The sequence below is a fragment of the Dermochelys coriacea genome, chromosome 7, assembly GCF_009764565.3.
Source record: "Dermochelys coriacea isolate rDerCor1 chromosome 7, rDerCor1.pri.v4, whole genome shotgun sequence".
In the NCBI taxonomy this organism is placed as follows: Eukaryota; Metazoa; Chordata; order Testudines; family Dermochelyidae; genus Dermochelys; species Dermochelys coriacea.
In genome coordinates, this window is record NC_050074.1 from 33,167,824 (window position 1) to 33,185,723 (window position 17,900).

At 49.1% G+C, this 17,900-nt stretch overlaps 1 protein-coding gene across 1 annotated transcript in view; it reads right to left on the reverse strand.

Annotated features, from left to right (window-relative positions):
* NRXN2 (neurexin 2) overlaps positions 1–17,900 on the reverse strand; it is a 285,310-nt gene that overhangs the window by 164,093 nt on the left and 103,317 nt on the right. Inside the window, 1 exon segment of the mRNA XM_043518686.1 lies at positions 373–534. Coding sequence (XP_043374621.1) covers positions 373–534 — 162 coding nt within the window.

Genomic DNA, 17,900 nt, shown 5'->3' on the forward strand with positions numbered 1-17,900 from the left:
CCTCTAGGGGAAAAGCCAGTTCCAATCTGGCTTCAAGTAAACAGTGATCTAGAGCTGTTCCTATCTGATGGCTGCTGTGTGTAATGAGTTTCCTGGGTCTCCTTCTGGTTCCTATTGTCTACATCACACACCAAATTCCATCCCTGCCAGCCCCCAAAGAAGAATCATATGGGAACGGTCCTCAATTGCCACTGACGAGAGATACTCCTGCACTTCCTGCCCTAAACTTTTGGGCAGCGTTGCTATGGGAGGTTAAACAGCCCTTACACCCCACCTCATAGGTGGCTGCATCACAGTGCTGGTCAAGGTATCCCTATAGACATATACACTTCACCCAGCCCCAGAGGCAGCTGCATGTCATTGCATACTCACATCTTTGAGGCACCCCATGAAGTTATTGCTGACAGGGGACCCCGGCAGGTCAGCTGTGTTGGGGCTGCCCCCAATGTAGAAAAAGTCATCTGAGCCCAGCATGGTATAATCCTCCTGCGTGTAGCCCGTTGTTGTCAGGATACCATCCACGGAAATGGTCACCTGTCCATCATGATTGCAGGGGTGGGGTGGGGCAGTGGCAGGGAAGGGGGAGGGATGCGGGGCGGGGGGAAACAAGCAGACAACAGAATATTAACTGCCTGGGGCTGGTGAGGGGCTGGGGGTTGATGAGGGGAGAGGTGGCTAAGCCATTTTTATGTCTGGTTGTCTCTTTGGAGGAATGCCAGTATTTGGGGCTTGGGGAAAGGGGGAGTTGAACAAAATTTGATGGGGGCTTGAAAGAGGCAGCACAAAATTTTATGTGGGAGGGGGACTGCAGTGGGGTTGTTCACAATATTTGATGGGCTGAAAAGGAGGAGTGGACAAAAATTGGTGGAGGGACTAGAAAAGGGGGGACATAAGATTTGACCAAGGGAGGGTGGTTCACAAGATTTAGTGGGGGAAGAGGGCTGGGGAGGGAATTGTTGCAGATTTGTTGGGGATGGTCTGCACAAGATTTGGTGGGGGGGTGGGAAGAGGGGTGCACCAGTTTTGATGGCCTGTCAGTAGCCCTGCCAGGGGGTTAGTGATATTATAGGCAGCTAGACCTGTTGGGTGATGGATAAGTGCCATATATCCCATCCCAATCTGCCCTCCGCCCCCCGAGGCTGCACCCCACTCACCACAGCTGCAGCTCCTCACCGAGGTCCAGGTTGGGGTGCAAAGCTGACAGTGTTGCCCTAAACCAAGCCGGGACCTCCCACTGTCCACCCCGGTTGGCCTAGGGTGTATGACATCTCCCCTGCCTTAATTTGGGCAGTTGGGACCTCTGCCATACTAGGGGTAATGGCAGGTCCAAAGAAAGATGGGGGTACAGGCACATCTATGGGGAGGGGTAATGTATGGGCCGTGTGGGGATGGGTGGCAATGTTTGTTAGTGAGGAGGCTGGGGGGAGGAGGCGGAATGGCCGTTCTCTGAGGAAGCTGGGGACGGGGTGGGGGGAATGAATGTTTGGTGAGGAGGCTGGGGGAAGTGGGGAAATGGCCACTGTGTGCGGAGGCCGTTGGAAGAGGAATGGCCAATGTGAGAGGAGGCTGGGGGAGGAGAGAAATGGCCGATGGGGGAGGAGGCTGTCAGGGTGGGGGAGAATGGCCGTTCTGTGAGGAGGCTGTGGGGGGAATGGCCATAGTGTGAGAAGGCGGGTGGGGGGATGGCCGTTGTGTGAGGAGGCGGGGTGGGGGGATGGCCGTTGTGTGAGGAGGCGGGGTGGGGGGATGGCCGTTGTGTGAGGATGCTGTTGTAGGGGGAATGGCCATTGTATAAGGTTGGGGTGGTGGTGGGGAACGGCCATTCTATGAGGAGGCTGGGGGGAGGGGAAATGGCCACTGTGTGACGATTCTTGTGGGGAATGCAATTTGTGTGAGGGGGCTGGTGAAGGGGGAATGGCCATTCTGCAAGGATGCTAAGGGAGGGAATGGCAGTTCTGTAGGGAGGCTCGGGGGGCGGGCAGGGGCCGGTGGCCGTTCTGTTAGGAGACTGGGGGGAGTGGCCGTTGTGTGAGGATGTTGTTGGAAGGCAAATGTCCGTTGTGTGAGGAGACTGCAGGGACAGAATGGCGGTCCTGTGAGGAGGCTGGTGGGAGGTGGGGGAGAGAATGGCCGTTCTGTGAGGAGGCTGTTGGAGGGGGAATGGCCGTTCATTGCAGAGCTGTTGGAGGGGGAATGGCTGTTCAGTGAGGATTTGGTGGTTGGGGTGATAACCGCTGTTCCCCGAGTAGGCTGTGGGTAGATTTGTAACAACCAGTCTGGGGCAGGACAGTGGGTAACTACTGCTTTGGGAGGAGACAAGGGGAACAGCTGTTCCAGGAGGAAGCTATGGGGGCAATGGCCACTGTGATATGGGTGAAGGGAATAGCTGTTCTGTGATAAGGTTGTGGGGAGGGAGCGGGTAACAACTGGTATGTGGAGAGGACAGAAGTTGGGGTAACAGCTGTTCTCGGGGAAGCTGGGGGCAGTTAACAGCCATTATAGGAGGGGTTAGAGGAAGGTAACAGATGGCCTGTGGGGCAGCTGTAACAGGGCCATGTGTGTGTGTGTGTGTGTGTGTGTGTGTGTGTGTAGGGGGTAATGGCTGGTCCATGAGAGGAGTAGGATGGGAGAAACAGTTGGTCAGTGCGAGGCTGTGGAAAGGGTAACAGCCAGCCCACATGGGGGATACAGGGAGGGAAGGTATTAGATAGTCTGAGGGTAATGGTTGTTCGGACTGGGGTAGGTTGGGGTAAGAGAAGGCAGTTCTGAGCCTCTCTGCAGCGTGTGGGGAGACAGCTATTTCTCATCCTGTCCAGTAAAGGGCACTGCTTGCTTGCACGCACGCATACACACAGAGCTGTGATCCTAGCTATCCAGGAGCAGTCCACACACACACACACACACACAGAGGAAATTCTCATTCTATCCTGTAGGGGACAGTTCTTGTTCTCTCTCTCTCAATCTCTCTCTCTTACACACACACACTCACAGGTTGTTCTGATCCTATCTAGCAGTGGGTAATACATACACATACTCAAGCAGTTATGATGAATATCTGCCATAGGGGGCAATAGGTATACATGAACACACACACAGTTCCGAACCTGTCTAGTAGGGAGCAATGCACCAAAACACACACTGCAGCAGTTCTAATCATGTCCAGGATGGGGCAGTACACATAAGCACGCACATATAAGCAGTTCTGATTCTATAGTTTTACACACACACACACACACACACACACACACACACACAGAGCGGCAGTTCTGAGTCTGTTCAGCAGGGGGCAGTACATACACAGAGAATTATGATCATCTCCAGTAGGAGGCAGTACACATCCATTTGCACACACACTTGCATTTCTGATCCTATCTAATCGGGAGCATCATATGTGTGCGTGCACACACACACACAGTTCTGATCATGTCTAGTATGGGGCAGTACATACAACCATGCCCAAACACAGGCAGTTCTGATTATATACAGTATGGAGGAGTACACGCACATGCAGATACAGAGGCAGTTCTGATCTTGTCCAATAGGGGGCAGTATATGTGAACGCACACGTGTATACACACACACAGAGTTCTGATACTATACAGTATGGAACAGTATACACACACACAGGTAGTTCTGATCCTGTTCAGTGGGGTGCAGTACAGATGCACACACAGTTATGATTATCTCCAGTAGGGAGCAGTACATATGCATGTATGCTCACACACACATTTCTGATCCTATCTAGTAGGGAGCATCACACATACAGGTGGTCCTCCATTTATGCAGTATTGAGAAGGACACAAATACACATACAGACAGTCCTGAACAATACATTGAGCAGTATACACATACACACAGAGGCCATTCTGCTCCTGTCTAGGAAGGGGCAGTACACCACCAAACCTAGAGGCAGTCCTCATTCTATCCTAGGATCGAGCAGTGTACACATGCACACATAGGCAGTTCTGATCCTATCCAATAGTGGTAGTACATACACCGAGTGTTTTTTCGCTCTCTCTCTCTCTATCACACACACACACACACACACACACACACACACACACACACACACACACACTCCCCTGATCCTCTCTCTCTCTCACACACACACACACCAAAACAAAATCAGAACTGCCTCTGTATATTCACTATGAAGCAGCATATACAACCACACACAGGCATTTCTGAACCTGTCCAGTAGGGGGCAGTAAACACACGCACACACACACACACGCTGTATAGGCCATTCTGATCCTATTCCAGTGGTAGTACACACACACACCAAGGGTGTATCAGTACACAGATAACTCCTCTATTACCCCACCAGCCCTCCCTGATGTCCCGTACATCCATCCTGTTTGCAATGGGAGGACCTGAACCCCAATGCCACAGCAACCCCTTGCAGCACAGATGGGGGCTTTGCCCCACAATGCTCGCTAACTGGATCACAGTGTTGACTCTAGTTCAGATCCAAAGTCCACCCCACTGTTTTGCGTGCCGGTTCTGATCCAGGCTTGATCTCTGAAGTAGTGGGATGAGGTAAGTCAGGCTCTCCTGGAAGCATTTTCCCCTGGTATATAGGTACCACAACAACCCTAGAACAAATTGTTAACCCCTTGTCATGAGGTTTGGGGGAGACAGGATGGGGCTGTATTTTGTACCCCCATCCTCCCAATTCTTGTTTCAACCCATCAAATCTTGTGCATATGAGGGCTCTGGCCTGGAGGAACCATTGTGTTTATTGGGGGATTAGAAAGGGGGCCAGGAGGACTAGTTGTGTTTTTTCTTTGTTGGGAGGCTGTATGTTGGGGCCTGTTTCTTGATACCCAGTGGGAGTGCATGGGTGGGAGATTATGGGGAGGGATTTGGGGGTGGGGAATTGTGGTTTGTTAAACTCCTTTCAATTGGTCCATTTCCTCTTCCCCATAAAGCAGGGGACGCAGGGGAGGGGAGGCTGTAGGGGTCACATTAGTATTGGTCAGTACAACAACATGCAAAAGAAGTTAGAACAGGAAGGGAAGGGAAGGGCAGGAAGGCGTATAATCCAAGCTGGGGTCCCTCCTTGTAGACAAAAAGAAAAGGAGTACTTGTGGCACCTTAGAGACTAACAAATTTATTTGAGCATAAGCTTTTGTGAGCTACAGCTCACTTCATCAGATGCATTTCGATGAAGTGAGCTGTAGCTCACGAAAGCTTATGCTCAAATAAATTTGTTAGTCTCTAAGGTGCCACAAGTACTCCTTTTCTTTTTGCGAATACAGACTAACATGGCTGCTACTCTGAAACCTGTCCTTGTAGACAGTGCCCCTCCTGCTGCGTCAAAGGCTACAGCCTTGGGGTGGAACTGTCCCTTAAGCTGCTAGACAGGCTGACCCTGTGGTTGGAAGAGGCTCCATTAAGCAACAGGTCAATGAAGACCCACATCAACAGATGGGAGCGACATTCAGACATGCCCTATGACATTCCAGCTAACAGAATATACAGCAGCTGAAGTCATTCTGGATCCTAATCTGGCTGGGTGAAAACAGCAGAGGGAGCTCCCAGACAGAGCGAGTCAGGGAAGACTCTGCCAGAGACAACAGCCTCCCACTCCCCACCTAGAACTGGGAATAAAACAGGAGCTCCCAGCTCCCTCTGCTTTTAACACGAGACCCCCAGTTTCCTCCCAGAGCTGGAGATAGAACCCAGGAATCCTGACTCCCAGCCCTCCCTATTCTAACCACCAGATCCCACTCCCCACCCAGAGCCAATGACAGAACTCAGGAGCTGTGACTCCTAGTCCGTCCCCCCAGCTCTAACGCACTGGGCCCCACTTCCTTGCAAGAGCTGGGAATAGAACCCAGGCGTCCTGACTCCCAACCCTACCCTGTTCCCACTCCCTACCCAGAGTTGGGAATAGAAGGCAGAAGTCCTGGCTCCCACCCCACCTATTGCATACTCTAACCCACTCAACCCCACTTTCCTGCAAGAGCTGGGCATAGAACCCAGGAGTTTTGCCTCCCAGCTTTCTACCATCCCATTGCTCTAACTACTAGACACCACTTTCTTGTCAGAGCCAGGCTAGAAATCTGTTAGTTAAAAGCCAAAAATCTCATCTGCAAACAAACTGCCCTCACTAAAAAGCTAATCTAAAAGGAGGGATCCCAGTTCAGATAGGCCCAGCATAGGACAGAGCACTTCTGTGGGGAAGGGAGTGGGGATGTTTTGGATTAGTAAAAGAATTTGGGAATCTGTTTTCCTCAGACAAACTTAAAAGTTCAGACAGAAAAATGGCAGTTAGTAGGAACAGTAAGACAATCTTCATTAGCACAGTATTAGTACCACAGGAGTTAATTATCAGCTGGCATTAATCATGGCTCTTGGTTAATTAATTAATTAATCATCAGAGAGAGAGAAAGAGATCAGCGAAGAGAAAGAGACTCAGATGGAGAGAGAGAGAGGAAAGCCATGCAGGGCAGAAAGGCAGAATTAGCAATAGCCAGAGCCGTGCATGTTAGACAGGTTTAGGGGTTTCAATGGGGGGCAGAGAGAGAGAGAAAGAGAGATGCAAGCTGAGGCATGCATGAGAGAGGGAGAAGGGGGGGTAAAATGATGGAGATGGAGTGGGCTGGCTGGGGGGTGGTTTGTAACTGGAGCACCTGTGTGATCGGTAAACAAGAGTGTGGGTTGTACTACAACTCCAGAACCCTTCTCTCACACACACCAAAGCCCTCTCTTACATACATCCTACAGCTCACACACACATACATACATACATACACACACACACACACACACGGCCTTCCCCACACAAACCAGAACACACACTGCAGAACCCTCCCTCTCTCTCTCTCCCCCTCTCACTCACACACACACACACACCAGAGCTATCCCCCTTCCGCACACACTCCAAAACCCTCCTTACGCCCACACACACCAGAGCCATTAAAACACATATACACACACACACACTCCCTCCCAAGAGCTCCTCCTTCACACGCTGCTGAACCCTCCCCTCTCTCTCTCTCTCTCTCACACACACACACACACACACACACACCAGAGCTAGCTCCCCCTTCCACAGCAGAGGTCTCCCCAACAACATCTATATTAGCTATCCCTCCACACACACGCCCCAGAGCTCTCCTTTGCCATGCACATATACTGGAACTCCCATCAATACACATGGACCAGGGCTCTCCCCCCAGTCACAACACAGTATCTCCACAAAGCTCTTCCCCTTACACACAACGGAGTCCCATACACACACAAACCAGAGCTTTCCCATCAAACAGTCACTAGGGTTCTCCCTCTCCACAGACCAGAACTCACCCGCACAGACATTTCCCCACTAAATGAGTTACTTCTCACATTTACATGTACACACGAGCTATCCCTCCAAACATCCACACAGCAGAGAGATTCTGCCTGCACACGCACACCCCCCCCATAGATATTCTCCCCCCACATATACCAGTTATTTGCTCCCCCCTCCAGAGCTATTGGCCCCTCAAGCACCAGAGCTATCCCCCACACGCACACACCAGAGCAATTTCTACCCACTCACACACGCACCACAGTTATTCTCCCACACAAGAGCTACTCGCCCTACACACATAACGCAGCTATTCCCACACACACACAGAAGCACCAGAACTGTCACCCCCACCAACACACATCTGCTCCTGTGATTGCTCCTGTGCCTGACTTGTTCTAAGCCTTGTCCCCAGCCTTGCTTGAGGCCTGCTCCTGCTTTGTTCCTGTCCCGCTCCAGTGCAGCTCCTTTGCTTAGTACTGGCTCTGACCCCTACTGCAATCACTAGGTCTGGTTCAGCCATCGCTCCAACCACTAGATGTGACTGCTCATGCCCTAATTCATGCCAGTTTGAGCAGCCCACCTAAAAATGGAGAAGGGATAGGTTTCACTACTGGGGTGGATCCTGCTAAGGCCATCTTCCTGCATCTTGCAGAACCTGCAGACTCAGGTTGCAGTTCTACCTCTCACTCTAGTACCTTGCACAAACATTTCTCTGCTAGTACTCCAGATGGCTAATTGGCGCCTGACACACCCCCTTCTCCTCTTCCAGCTATGGCACCCCACAATGTGGGAGGTTTACCTGGAAGCGCATGTGTACTGCAGTTCCTCATGTAATTTCAGAGACTTAGAATTTGCCTGAGTGCATAATGTCCCCACCCAGTGCAAAATACCCTTGACTTGGTAGAGTACGTTGATGGTTCACTCCTTTCTTTGGACCCAGTCACTCACCAGTCTGCCCCCTTAGAAGTCACTACCTTTCAAGGTTACAGAGAAATCCTTCAGTGTGGGTTGATCCATGCACCGCATTCCCTGGCCCATCACCTATAACCCACATATCCGCTACATGACAGGCATGAGGCATATTAGCTCACCATACTGCTGGTAATCTTGCCTCCCAAAGTCCAACCACAGAGCAGAAGTCCTCTGCAGCTCTGCCTGCCTCCAGGAGTATTCCAAGACAGAGAGGGTTAGTCCAAAGGGAAACTCGGCAACCCCCACTGCCTTCCCAATAGCCTTGGTACCCACCAAATATCAAGATATTAGCCAACGTGTTCAACAAAAAGGAGGCTGACCTCTTGATGCCCCATCGACCTCCATATTGAGCAGGGGGACCTTTCAGGCATATCTATTTTCCCTCAGAACATGAGTTACAAGTTCTCCAGAACTATCACCAAGAAAAGCTGCAAAAGGGGTTCATCTGTCCCTCCATGTCCCCAGCTGGGGCTCCATCTTTCTTTGTGAGTAAGAAGGATGGTTTCACTGCAGTCTTGTGTGGATTACCAGGCATTAAACAATGTTACTATCTGGAACTGTACCCCTTACCCCCTCATCAAGCTCTCTGAAAGACTTTGCTCTGCCAAGGTCTTCACTAGGTTGGACCTTTGTGGAACTCATAACTCGGTTCAGATTCAAGAAGGAGATGAATAGAAGACTGCCTTCTGCACAGAGTATGGACACTTGGAGTAGTTGGTTATGCCATTTGACTTGTGCAGTGCTCCGTTGACTTTCCAGCATTTAATTAATGACATCTTTAGGGACATGCTGGGCCAATTTGTGATTATTTACCTCAATTACATCCTCTGAGGACCTTCATCTGCAGATCCAGGTCTCTACGACCAACATATACACTGCATCTTCATGACAGGGGGAGATCGAGCTAAGTTACACATGTGAATAACGTAGCTGAAGTCAACATACTTAGATCTACTTATCGCAGGGTCCACACTATGCTATGTCGATGGGAGATGCTCCCCCATTGACTTCCCTTGCGTTTCTCATTCAGGTGGAGTACATGAGTCAACGAGTGAGCGATCTATGGTCCGCTGATGCATCAATCGCTGCACTTCAATCCCCTGGTAAGTGTAGACAAGCCCCTAAAGACACTCTGCCACAACCTATATGCCAACCTTAAGAAGTGTGAATTTGACCAGGGCACAATCAAATTCCTTGGGTATATTGTTTCCCCACAGGGACTAACTATGGACCCGCGCAAGTGGCAGCCATATCCGATTGGGCTTCTCCAAAGGACATACAAGAGGTACAGTGATTTCAGGACTTGGGCGACTTTTACCAACAGCTAATGGGGTTTTCTAGCCTTGTTGCTCCGATGACAATGCTTTTGTGAAAAGGATCCAAGTTCATCTGATCCTTAGAAGCCCACCCTGCCTGAGATCCGCTAAAAAAGGCATTCACCACAGCACCCATCCTTATCCATCCAGATCCCACTAAGCCATTCATGGTGGAAGCTGACGCATCAAACTTTGCCATAGGTACAAACAAGCATGCCTCCATAGCCAACTTCAAACTTATGCCTTTCATTCCTGTAAACTAACTCCAGTGGAAAGAAATTATGATATCTGGGACAAAGTGGCCTTCGAGGAATGGTGTCATCCCTTAGAGGGAGCCCAGTTCCAAGTCCAGGTCCTTATGAACCACAAGAACCTGGAATCCCTCCAAATGGCCAGACACCGCAATCAACGCCAGATCCGCTGATCCTTCCTTGTTGCCTGATTTGACTTCGTGGTAACCTATTGTCCGGGGACAGGATATTGAAAGGTGAATGCTCTGTCTTCCAAGGATGAGTATCTTGAATCTGGTGGAGAACCTCCTTTCATAGTTCTTAAAGTGCCCGATTTTTGTCAACGGGTCTGTAGACAGCAATCTGATGCCCTGCATTCATTCTCTGCTGCCCACCAATGTGTTTACCACCCTGATCTGCCAGACCCTAGGAGATGCAGATGTCCAGCCTGACTCAGAGTTCAGACTACAAGATGGTGTTCTCTATCACAGGGATCTCATTTGTCTTCCAGAGGGCCAGCCTAGACTTCAGGTCTTTAAATTATGACACAACATGCTGCTTGCTGGTCACTTCAGTCAATCCAAGACCAGGAACCCAGTTTGGCTAACTTTCTGGTGGCTGGGTCTATGCGCTTACATCAAGAAATATATAAAGTCGGCAAACCTCTACTCTGGAACCAAGAGTCCATCCTCCAGACAGCTTGGCTGCCTCCAGCCCTTGCCAATTCCACTCCAGCCTTGGTTGACTGTATCTATTGACTTCATCGGGGAGAGGCTTCACTCTCATGGGCACACAATGATCCTAGTCATGGCCGATCTCCTAACTATGACAGTGCACTAGGTTCCATCCCACGCCATCCCTACCACCCTGGAAATGGCACATCTATTCCTAGAGAACATCTTCTGTTACCACAGATTACCAACTGTCACCATGTCAGACTGGCGTCCCCCATTCATTTCCCGTTTTTAGCGGGAGTTTCTCAGACTTCTTGGCATTGAGCCTCTCACTTCATCTGCCTATCACCCACAAACTTATGGGCAAACGGAACGAGTCAACCAGATTCTAGGACAGTATCTCCACTGTTTTTTGAATTAACACCAGGATAACTGGTTTTCCCGGCTTTCCTGTGGAGAATTTGCCTACAGAATGCAACCCACATTTCCGCCCAACAAAGCCCATTCTTTGGTAACTACGGCTTTCATCCATGTTGCCATCCATGATTTCCTAGTACCTGCTGCCATGGACTTGACCACCCACCTGCATCAAGTGCACCAATAACTCAAGAAATAATAGTGATCTGCTAAAGAAGTTTTCAAGCACCATGCTGGCCAGGATTGCCAGATCACCCCAACCTTGCCATGGTGTTTGGTTTGGTTATCCACACAGAATCTTCAATCAGCTCACCAATCAGCCAAGCTAGATCAGTGGTACCTGGCCCCATTCACAATCTCAGACCAGGAAAAACCAGTAACATTCAAGTTACAGCTACCCAAGTCCCTAAAGATCCATCCTATATTTCATGTTTCAGAGTAGCAGCCGTGTTAGTCTGTATTCGCAAAAAGAAAAGGAGTACCCGTGGCACCTTAGAGACTAACAAATTTATTAGAGCATAAGCTTTCGTGAGCTACAGCTCACTTCATCGGAATGCATCCGATGAAGTGAGCTGTAGCTCACGAAAGCTTATGCTCTAATAAATTTGTTAGTCTCTAAGGTGCCACGGGTACTCCTATATTTCATGTCTCCCTTCTAAAGCCTTACGCTGAGAACCCATTCCCGAACCACTCCAACACACTGCTACCACCCATAACATTAGAGGGCAGGAAGGATACTTGGTACAACGATTTCTTGACTCCCCCCTCCCCCCATGAGGAAAAACTCTAGTATCTGGTGGACTGAATGAGCTATGGTCCAAACTACAAGTCCTGGGAACCAATAGAGAACATCTATGTCCCAGACCAACTATGGAACTTCCACCAAACTATACCAAGATGCCTGGCCCTAGAGCCATTAGGAGGTGCTCCTCAAAGAGGAGGGGTACTGTCAGGAATCATGAACCTGAGATCAGCCAGCTGACCTGCAGATTCCCTGATTGGCTGAGAGGCATCACCAGGACTGTTTTTATGCCCAGCAGCAGCAGTAGGCTAGTGGCTGCTCAACACTGAAGCCCGAAGCTGCAATTTCTTCTGTGTCCCCTGCCTTACTCCAGAACTGCTTCTGCCTTGTTCTTGTCCTGCTCCAGCCCTGCTCCCTTGCCTTGTTCCTGACTCTAGCTCTGACCCTTGGCTCTGTTCCTGGCCTCTGACTACTACTCTGATCACTATACCTTACCACTCCTGCCCCAGTTCATGACACACACAGCAGAGCTATTGCTCACACTCATACATGTACACAGCAGGGCTATTCCTCCCTTCTCCAAAGGTCAAGAACTATGGGTTTAAGATCCTTCAGCTGAGCTTGCAGCTGGCCAATTCAGCCTTCTGGCAGGTTAATGAGCCCAGCTGAGCAGCAGCAGAATCACCTGATTGGCCAGCCCTCTCAATTGGCTGCAAGGACTCAGCAGGTCTGCATTTAAGCTCAGCAGTTGCAGCAGTCCATGGTTGCTCAATGCTTATGCCTGCAACTGCAATCTCCCTTGTGCCTGCCTTGTTCCCAGCCTCACTCCAGCCCTGCTCCTGCCTGCTCCAGCCCTGCTCCCTTGCCCGGCTTCCGACTCTTGGCTTGTCTCCTGGTTTCTGACTTCAGCTCTGACCCTTGGCTCTAACCACTAGGTAAGACGGCCCATATCCCAGTCCCTGATAGTTTGAGCAGCCCAAAGAACAGAGAAGACCTGATTTGGCTGCAGAGATGGACCCCTACAAATCCAGGCTGATGCCTTGCAGGCACATAATGTAGCGCTGCAGGTGAAAGCCTCATAGTCAGTGACTCAGGCCCCTCCAGAACCAAAGATCTCAATACCTGAAAAGTTTGACAGTGATCACACAAAATTCCACAGCTTCTTGAACCAGTGCCTTCTCCTGTTCCTGCTGAACCTGCAGTTGGTTCCCACAGACCGAGCCAGGGTGGGACTCATCAACAATCTGCTGACTGGGGAAGCATTGGCATGGGCCTCTCAACTGCTTGAGAAATCTAGTCCCCTCTTGAGTCAGTTCAAGGAGTTTGTCCAAGACACAACAGTGATCTTTGACCACCCAAATTGTATGCTCAGGGCAGAAGCCATGCTCCAGGTCCTGAGGCAATGATGCCAGCCGGTTGCTAACTACGCTGTAGATTTTCGACACCTGGTGATGGACACAGAATGAAACAAGGCCTCTCAGCGCTATTGCTTCTGGCTTGATCCAAATGATGAAATCAAAGATGAGCTTGCATGGATAGAATTCCCCACTGCTTTGGACGCATTTAGCAACCTATGCATCAAGACTGACAATCCTTATTGGAACACTGCCAAGAAAGGAGAGTGGCTTCTTAATTCACATCCATCTCAACAGCACTGGTCAGCCAATATCCAGTGCCCGCCACACAGTCTGAACTTGTGTAGGTGGTCATGGCGGAGAAGGCCTGATGCCAGGTATTGGGTCTCTGCCTCTATTGTGGGGAATCTGGGCACTTTGCTTTGACCTGTCCTGCAAAGGCTAGTTCTGCATCTTAACTGGGAAACACCAGGCCACAGCCCCCGGACCTCCCCACTAGCGTGGCATCTGATCAGCATCAAAGCACCTTCTGCTTCCACTCTGTCTACGGCATCCTATTCTGATGGAGGTCATCTTGAAAGCAATGATTGACTCTGGCTCCTCCAGAAGCTTTATGGACTTGGACTTCACTTGTGCACACAGGATCCCAGCACAGCACAAGGACTTTCCCAATGTAACAGAATCCATTGACTGATCACTCTTTTCATCAGGTCCCATCATCTCTGAGACTGTGCCTTTAAAAGTCAGAACCCTTCAGTGGCATCGCAAAACCATTCAGTTGGGTCTGGTTCATTCTTGAACTTCCTGAACATCCATGGTGTTATCACACTCATGATCCACACATCCTCTGGAGGGCAGGAATGATTCGTTTCCTCTTGTCCTACTGTCAATAGTCTTGTCATCCTGAACCAGGTCTCAAGTTGGAGGCATAACTCCAAGGAAACCTTGATCTTTTGGTTACCCTGGAACAGAAAGGCTAAGTCCAGTAGACTCTCAGTCAACACCTGCCTCGACAATACTGGTGAAATATTGTGACCTTGGAGAATTCTTTGACAAGAGGAAGGCTGATATCCTCCTGCCTCATGGTCACTGTGACTGTCCCATTGGCCTCCAGCCAGGGGCCGACATCCCTTTTGGACGTATTTACTCCCTCTCAGTTCCTGAGTTGTGGATGCTCCAACAATATCTACAAAAGAATCTGAAACAGGGATTAACCCTCCTGGTCCGTATCTGGGCAGGGGATGAGCGGAAGACTGCCTTCCATACCTGATAGGGGCACTTGGAATACTTACTAATGGACTTCAGGCTGTGCAATGCTCCTGCAATGTTCCAACATTTTATCCATGACACTTTCAGAGTCCTGTTGGACCAATTCATCGCTCTCTACCTCAACAATATTCTTGTTTTTTCTGAGGATCAAGCCCTTCATGACCAACATGTATTTTGAGTTTTGGAAAGGGTTTGCCAGAATTATCTCATTGTTAAATTGGAAAAATGTGAATTTGATCACAGTATGATCAAGTTCCTCAGGTGTATTATATCACTTGATGGTCTAACTATGGAACTATTCATTTATGTCCCAGGTGGTCAGCCTAGGCTCCAAGTTCTGAAATCACGTCATGACTCACTGCTCGCTGGTCCCTTTGGTGGAACTAAAACAAGAAACTTAGTTTTATGGAACTTCACAGTGGCCAGGTATGCATTGGTATGGACTAGTTTACCATGAAATATGTTAATTCCTACAACTTTTGGTCTCCTCCAGGCCTTGCCCACCGTGTCCCTGGCCTTCAGTGTAGAATTATCTTGCTCCCATGATTGTTCAGTGGTGCTAGGTGCAGTTGACTTCTTAACTAAGATGGCCCACTTTGTCCCTTCACACACATTCCCTACAACCCTGCAAACAGCCTGCCTCTTTCTAAAGCATGTCTTCCGGCTCCATGGACTGCCGACTGGCACGGTGTCAGACAGAGACTCACAATTTGTTTCCCATTTCTAGCACAGGCTTTTAAAACTCCTGCATAGAGAGCTCTTTTCCTCAGGCCAATGGACAGACAGAATAGATAAACCAGATCATAGAGCAATACCTCCAGTGGTTCTTAAATTATCATCAGGATAACTGGGTCTCCCTCCTGTCATAAGCCAAGTTCACCTATAACAATTCAATCCATGCCTCAACCCAATAGAGCTCATTCCACACAAATTATGGCTTTGATCTCTGCTTTCACCCAGCATTGCCCAGAAACTCCCCAGTTCCTGCAGCGACGGACCGGTCACCCATCTGAATCACATACAACGAGAACTTACAGAACATCTGGGAGCCTCCAAGGAAACCTACAAGTGTTATGACAGGTTTCGGAGTAGCAGCCGTGTTAGTCTGTATTCACAAAAAGAAAAGGAGTACTTGTGGCACCTTCGAGACTAACAAATTTATTAGAGCATAAGCTTTCGTGAGCTACAGCTCACTTCATCGGATGCATTTGGTGGAAAAAAAGAGGAGAGATTTATATACACACACACACACACAGAGAACATGAAACAATGGGTTTATCATACACACTGTAAGGAGAGTGATCACTTAAGATAAGCCATCACCAGCAGCAGGGGGGGAAGGAGGAAAACCTTTCATGGTGACAAGCAAGGTAGGCTAATTCCAGCAGTTAACAAGAATATCAGAGGAACAGTGGGGGGTGGGGTGGGAGGGAGAAATACCATGGGGAAATAGTTTTACTTTGTGTAATGACTCATCCATTCCCAGTCTCTATTCAAGCCTAAGTTAATTGTATCCAGTTTGCAAATTAATTCCAATTCAGCAGTCTCTCGTTGGAGTCTGTTTTGAAGCTTTTTTGTTGAAGGATAGCCACTCTTAGGTCTGTGATCGAGTGACCAGAGAGATTGAAGTGTTCTCCAACTGGTTTTTGAATGTTACAATTCTTGACGTCTGATTTGTGTCCATTCATTCTTTTACGTAGAGACTGTCCAGTTTGGCCAATGTACATGGCAGAGGGGCATTGCTGGCACATGATGGCATATATCACATTGGTAGATGCGCAGGTGAACGAGCCTCTGATAATGTGGCTGATGTGATTAGGCCCTATGATGGTGTCCCCTGAATAGATATGTGGACAGAGTTGGCAACGGGCTTTGTTGCAAGGATAGGTTCCTGGGTTAGTGGTTCTGTTGTGTGGTGTGTGGTTGCTGGTGAGTATTTGCTTCAGATTGGGGGGCTGTCTGTAAGCAAGGACTGGTCTGTCTCCCAAGATCTGTGAGAGTGATGGGTCGTCCTTCAGGATAGGTTGTAGATCCTTGATGATGCGTTGGAGAGGTTTTAGTTGGGGGCTGAAGGTGATGGCTAGTGGCGTTCTGTTATTTTCTTTGTTGGGCCTGTCTTGTAATAGGTGACTTCTGGGTACTCTTCTGGCTCTGTCAATCTGTTTCTTCACTTCAGCAGGTGGGTATTGTAGTTGTAGGAATGCATGATAGAGATCTTGTAGGTGTTTGTCTCTGTCTGAGGGGTTGGAGCAAATGCAGTTATATCGTAGCGCTTGGCTGTAGACAATGGATGGAGTGGTATGATCTGGATGAAAGCTAGAGGCATGTAGGTAGGAATAGCGGTCAGTAGGTTTCCGATATAGGGTGGTGTTTATGTGACCATCGCTTATTAGCACCGTAGTGTCCAGGAAGTGGATCTCTTGTGTGGACTGGTCCAGGCTGAGGTTGATGGTGGGATGGAAATTGTTGAAATCATGGTGGAATTCCTCAAGAGCTTCTTTTCCATGGGTCCAGATGATGAAGATGTCATCAATGTAGCGCAAGTAGAGTAGGGGCATTAGGGGACGAGAGCTGAGGAAGCGTTGTTCTAAGTCAGCCATAAAAATGTTGGCATACTGTGGGGCCATGCGGGTACCCATCGCAGTGCCGCTGATTTGAAGGTATACATTGTCACCAAATGTGAAATAGTTATAGGTCAGGACAATTAACTTAGGCTTGAATAGAGACTGGGAATGGATGAGTCATTACACAAAGTAAAACTATTTCCCCATGGTATTTCTCCCTCCCACCCCACCCCCCACTGTTCCTCTGATATTCTTGTTAACTGCTGGAATTAGCCTACCTTGCTTGTCACCATGAAAGGTTTTCCTCCTCCTCCCCCCCCCCCCCCCCCGCTGCTGGTGATGGCTTATCTTAAGTGATCACTCTCCTTACAGTGTGTATGATAAACCCATTGTTTCATGTTCTCTGTGTGTGTGTATATAAATCTCTCCTCTGTTTTTTCCACCAAATGCATCCGATGAAGTGAGCTGTAGCTCACGAAAGCTTATGCTCTAATAAATTTGTTAGTCTCGAAGGTGCCACAAGTACTCCTTTTCTTTTTACAAGTGTTATGTTGATCAGGGCTGCCATGCCACACCTCACTTTAGTACTGGGGACAAAGTCTGGCTATCAACTTGAAATCAACCCAACTATCATCAAGAGCTAGGCCCATTCAAGATTCTCAAGCAGGTTATCCCAGTGATATTCATGTTTCTATTCCAGAGACAATGAAGACCTATCCTGTGTTCCGTAACTCCCTCTTGTGGATCCCTTCCCATGTCAATACAATCTGTTGTCGCTACCCATTGCCTTCCCTGGGCAAGAAAAATACTTTGTCCAACAAATTATTGACCCCAAGCAAGTATAGGGCAAGCTTCATTACTTAGTGAAATGGGAGGGCTACAGTCCTGATGACCAGTCATGGGAACCGGCAGAGAAAGTTCATGCACCACAGTTACTACAGGACTTTCATCAGGCCGTCCCAAGTAGCACAGGCTGAGGGCCCCTAGAAGGCACCCCTGAAAGGGGTTGGTACTGTCAGGAACTGTGGGCTTACGTTCCCTCGGCTAAGCCCAAGGGCTGGCCG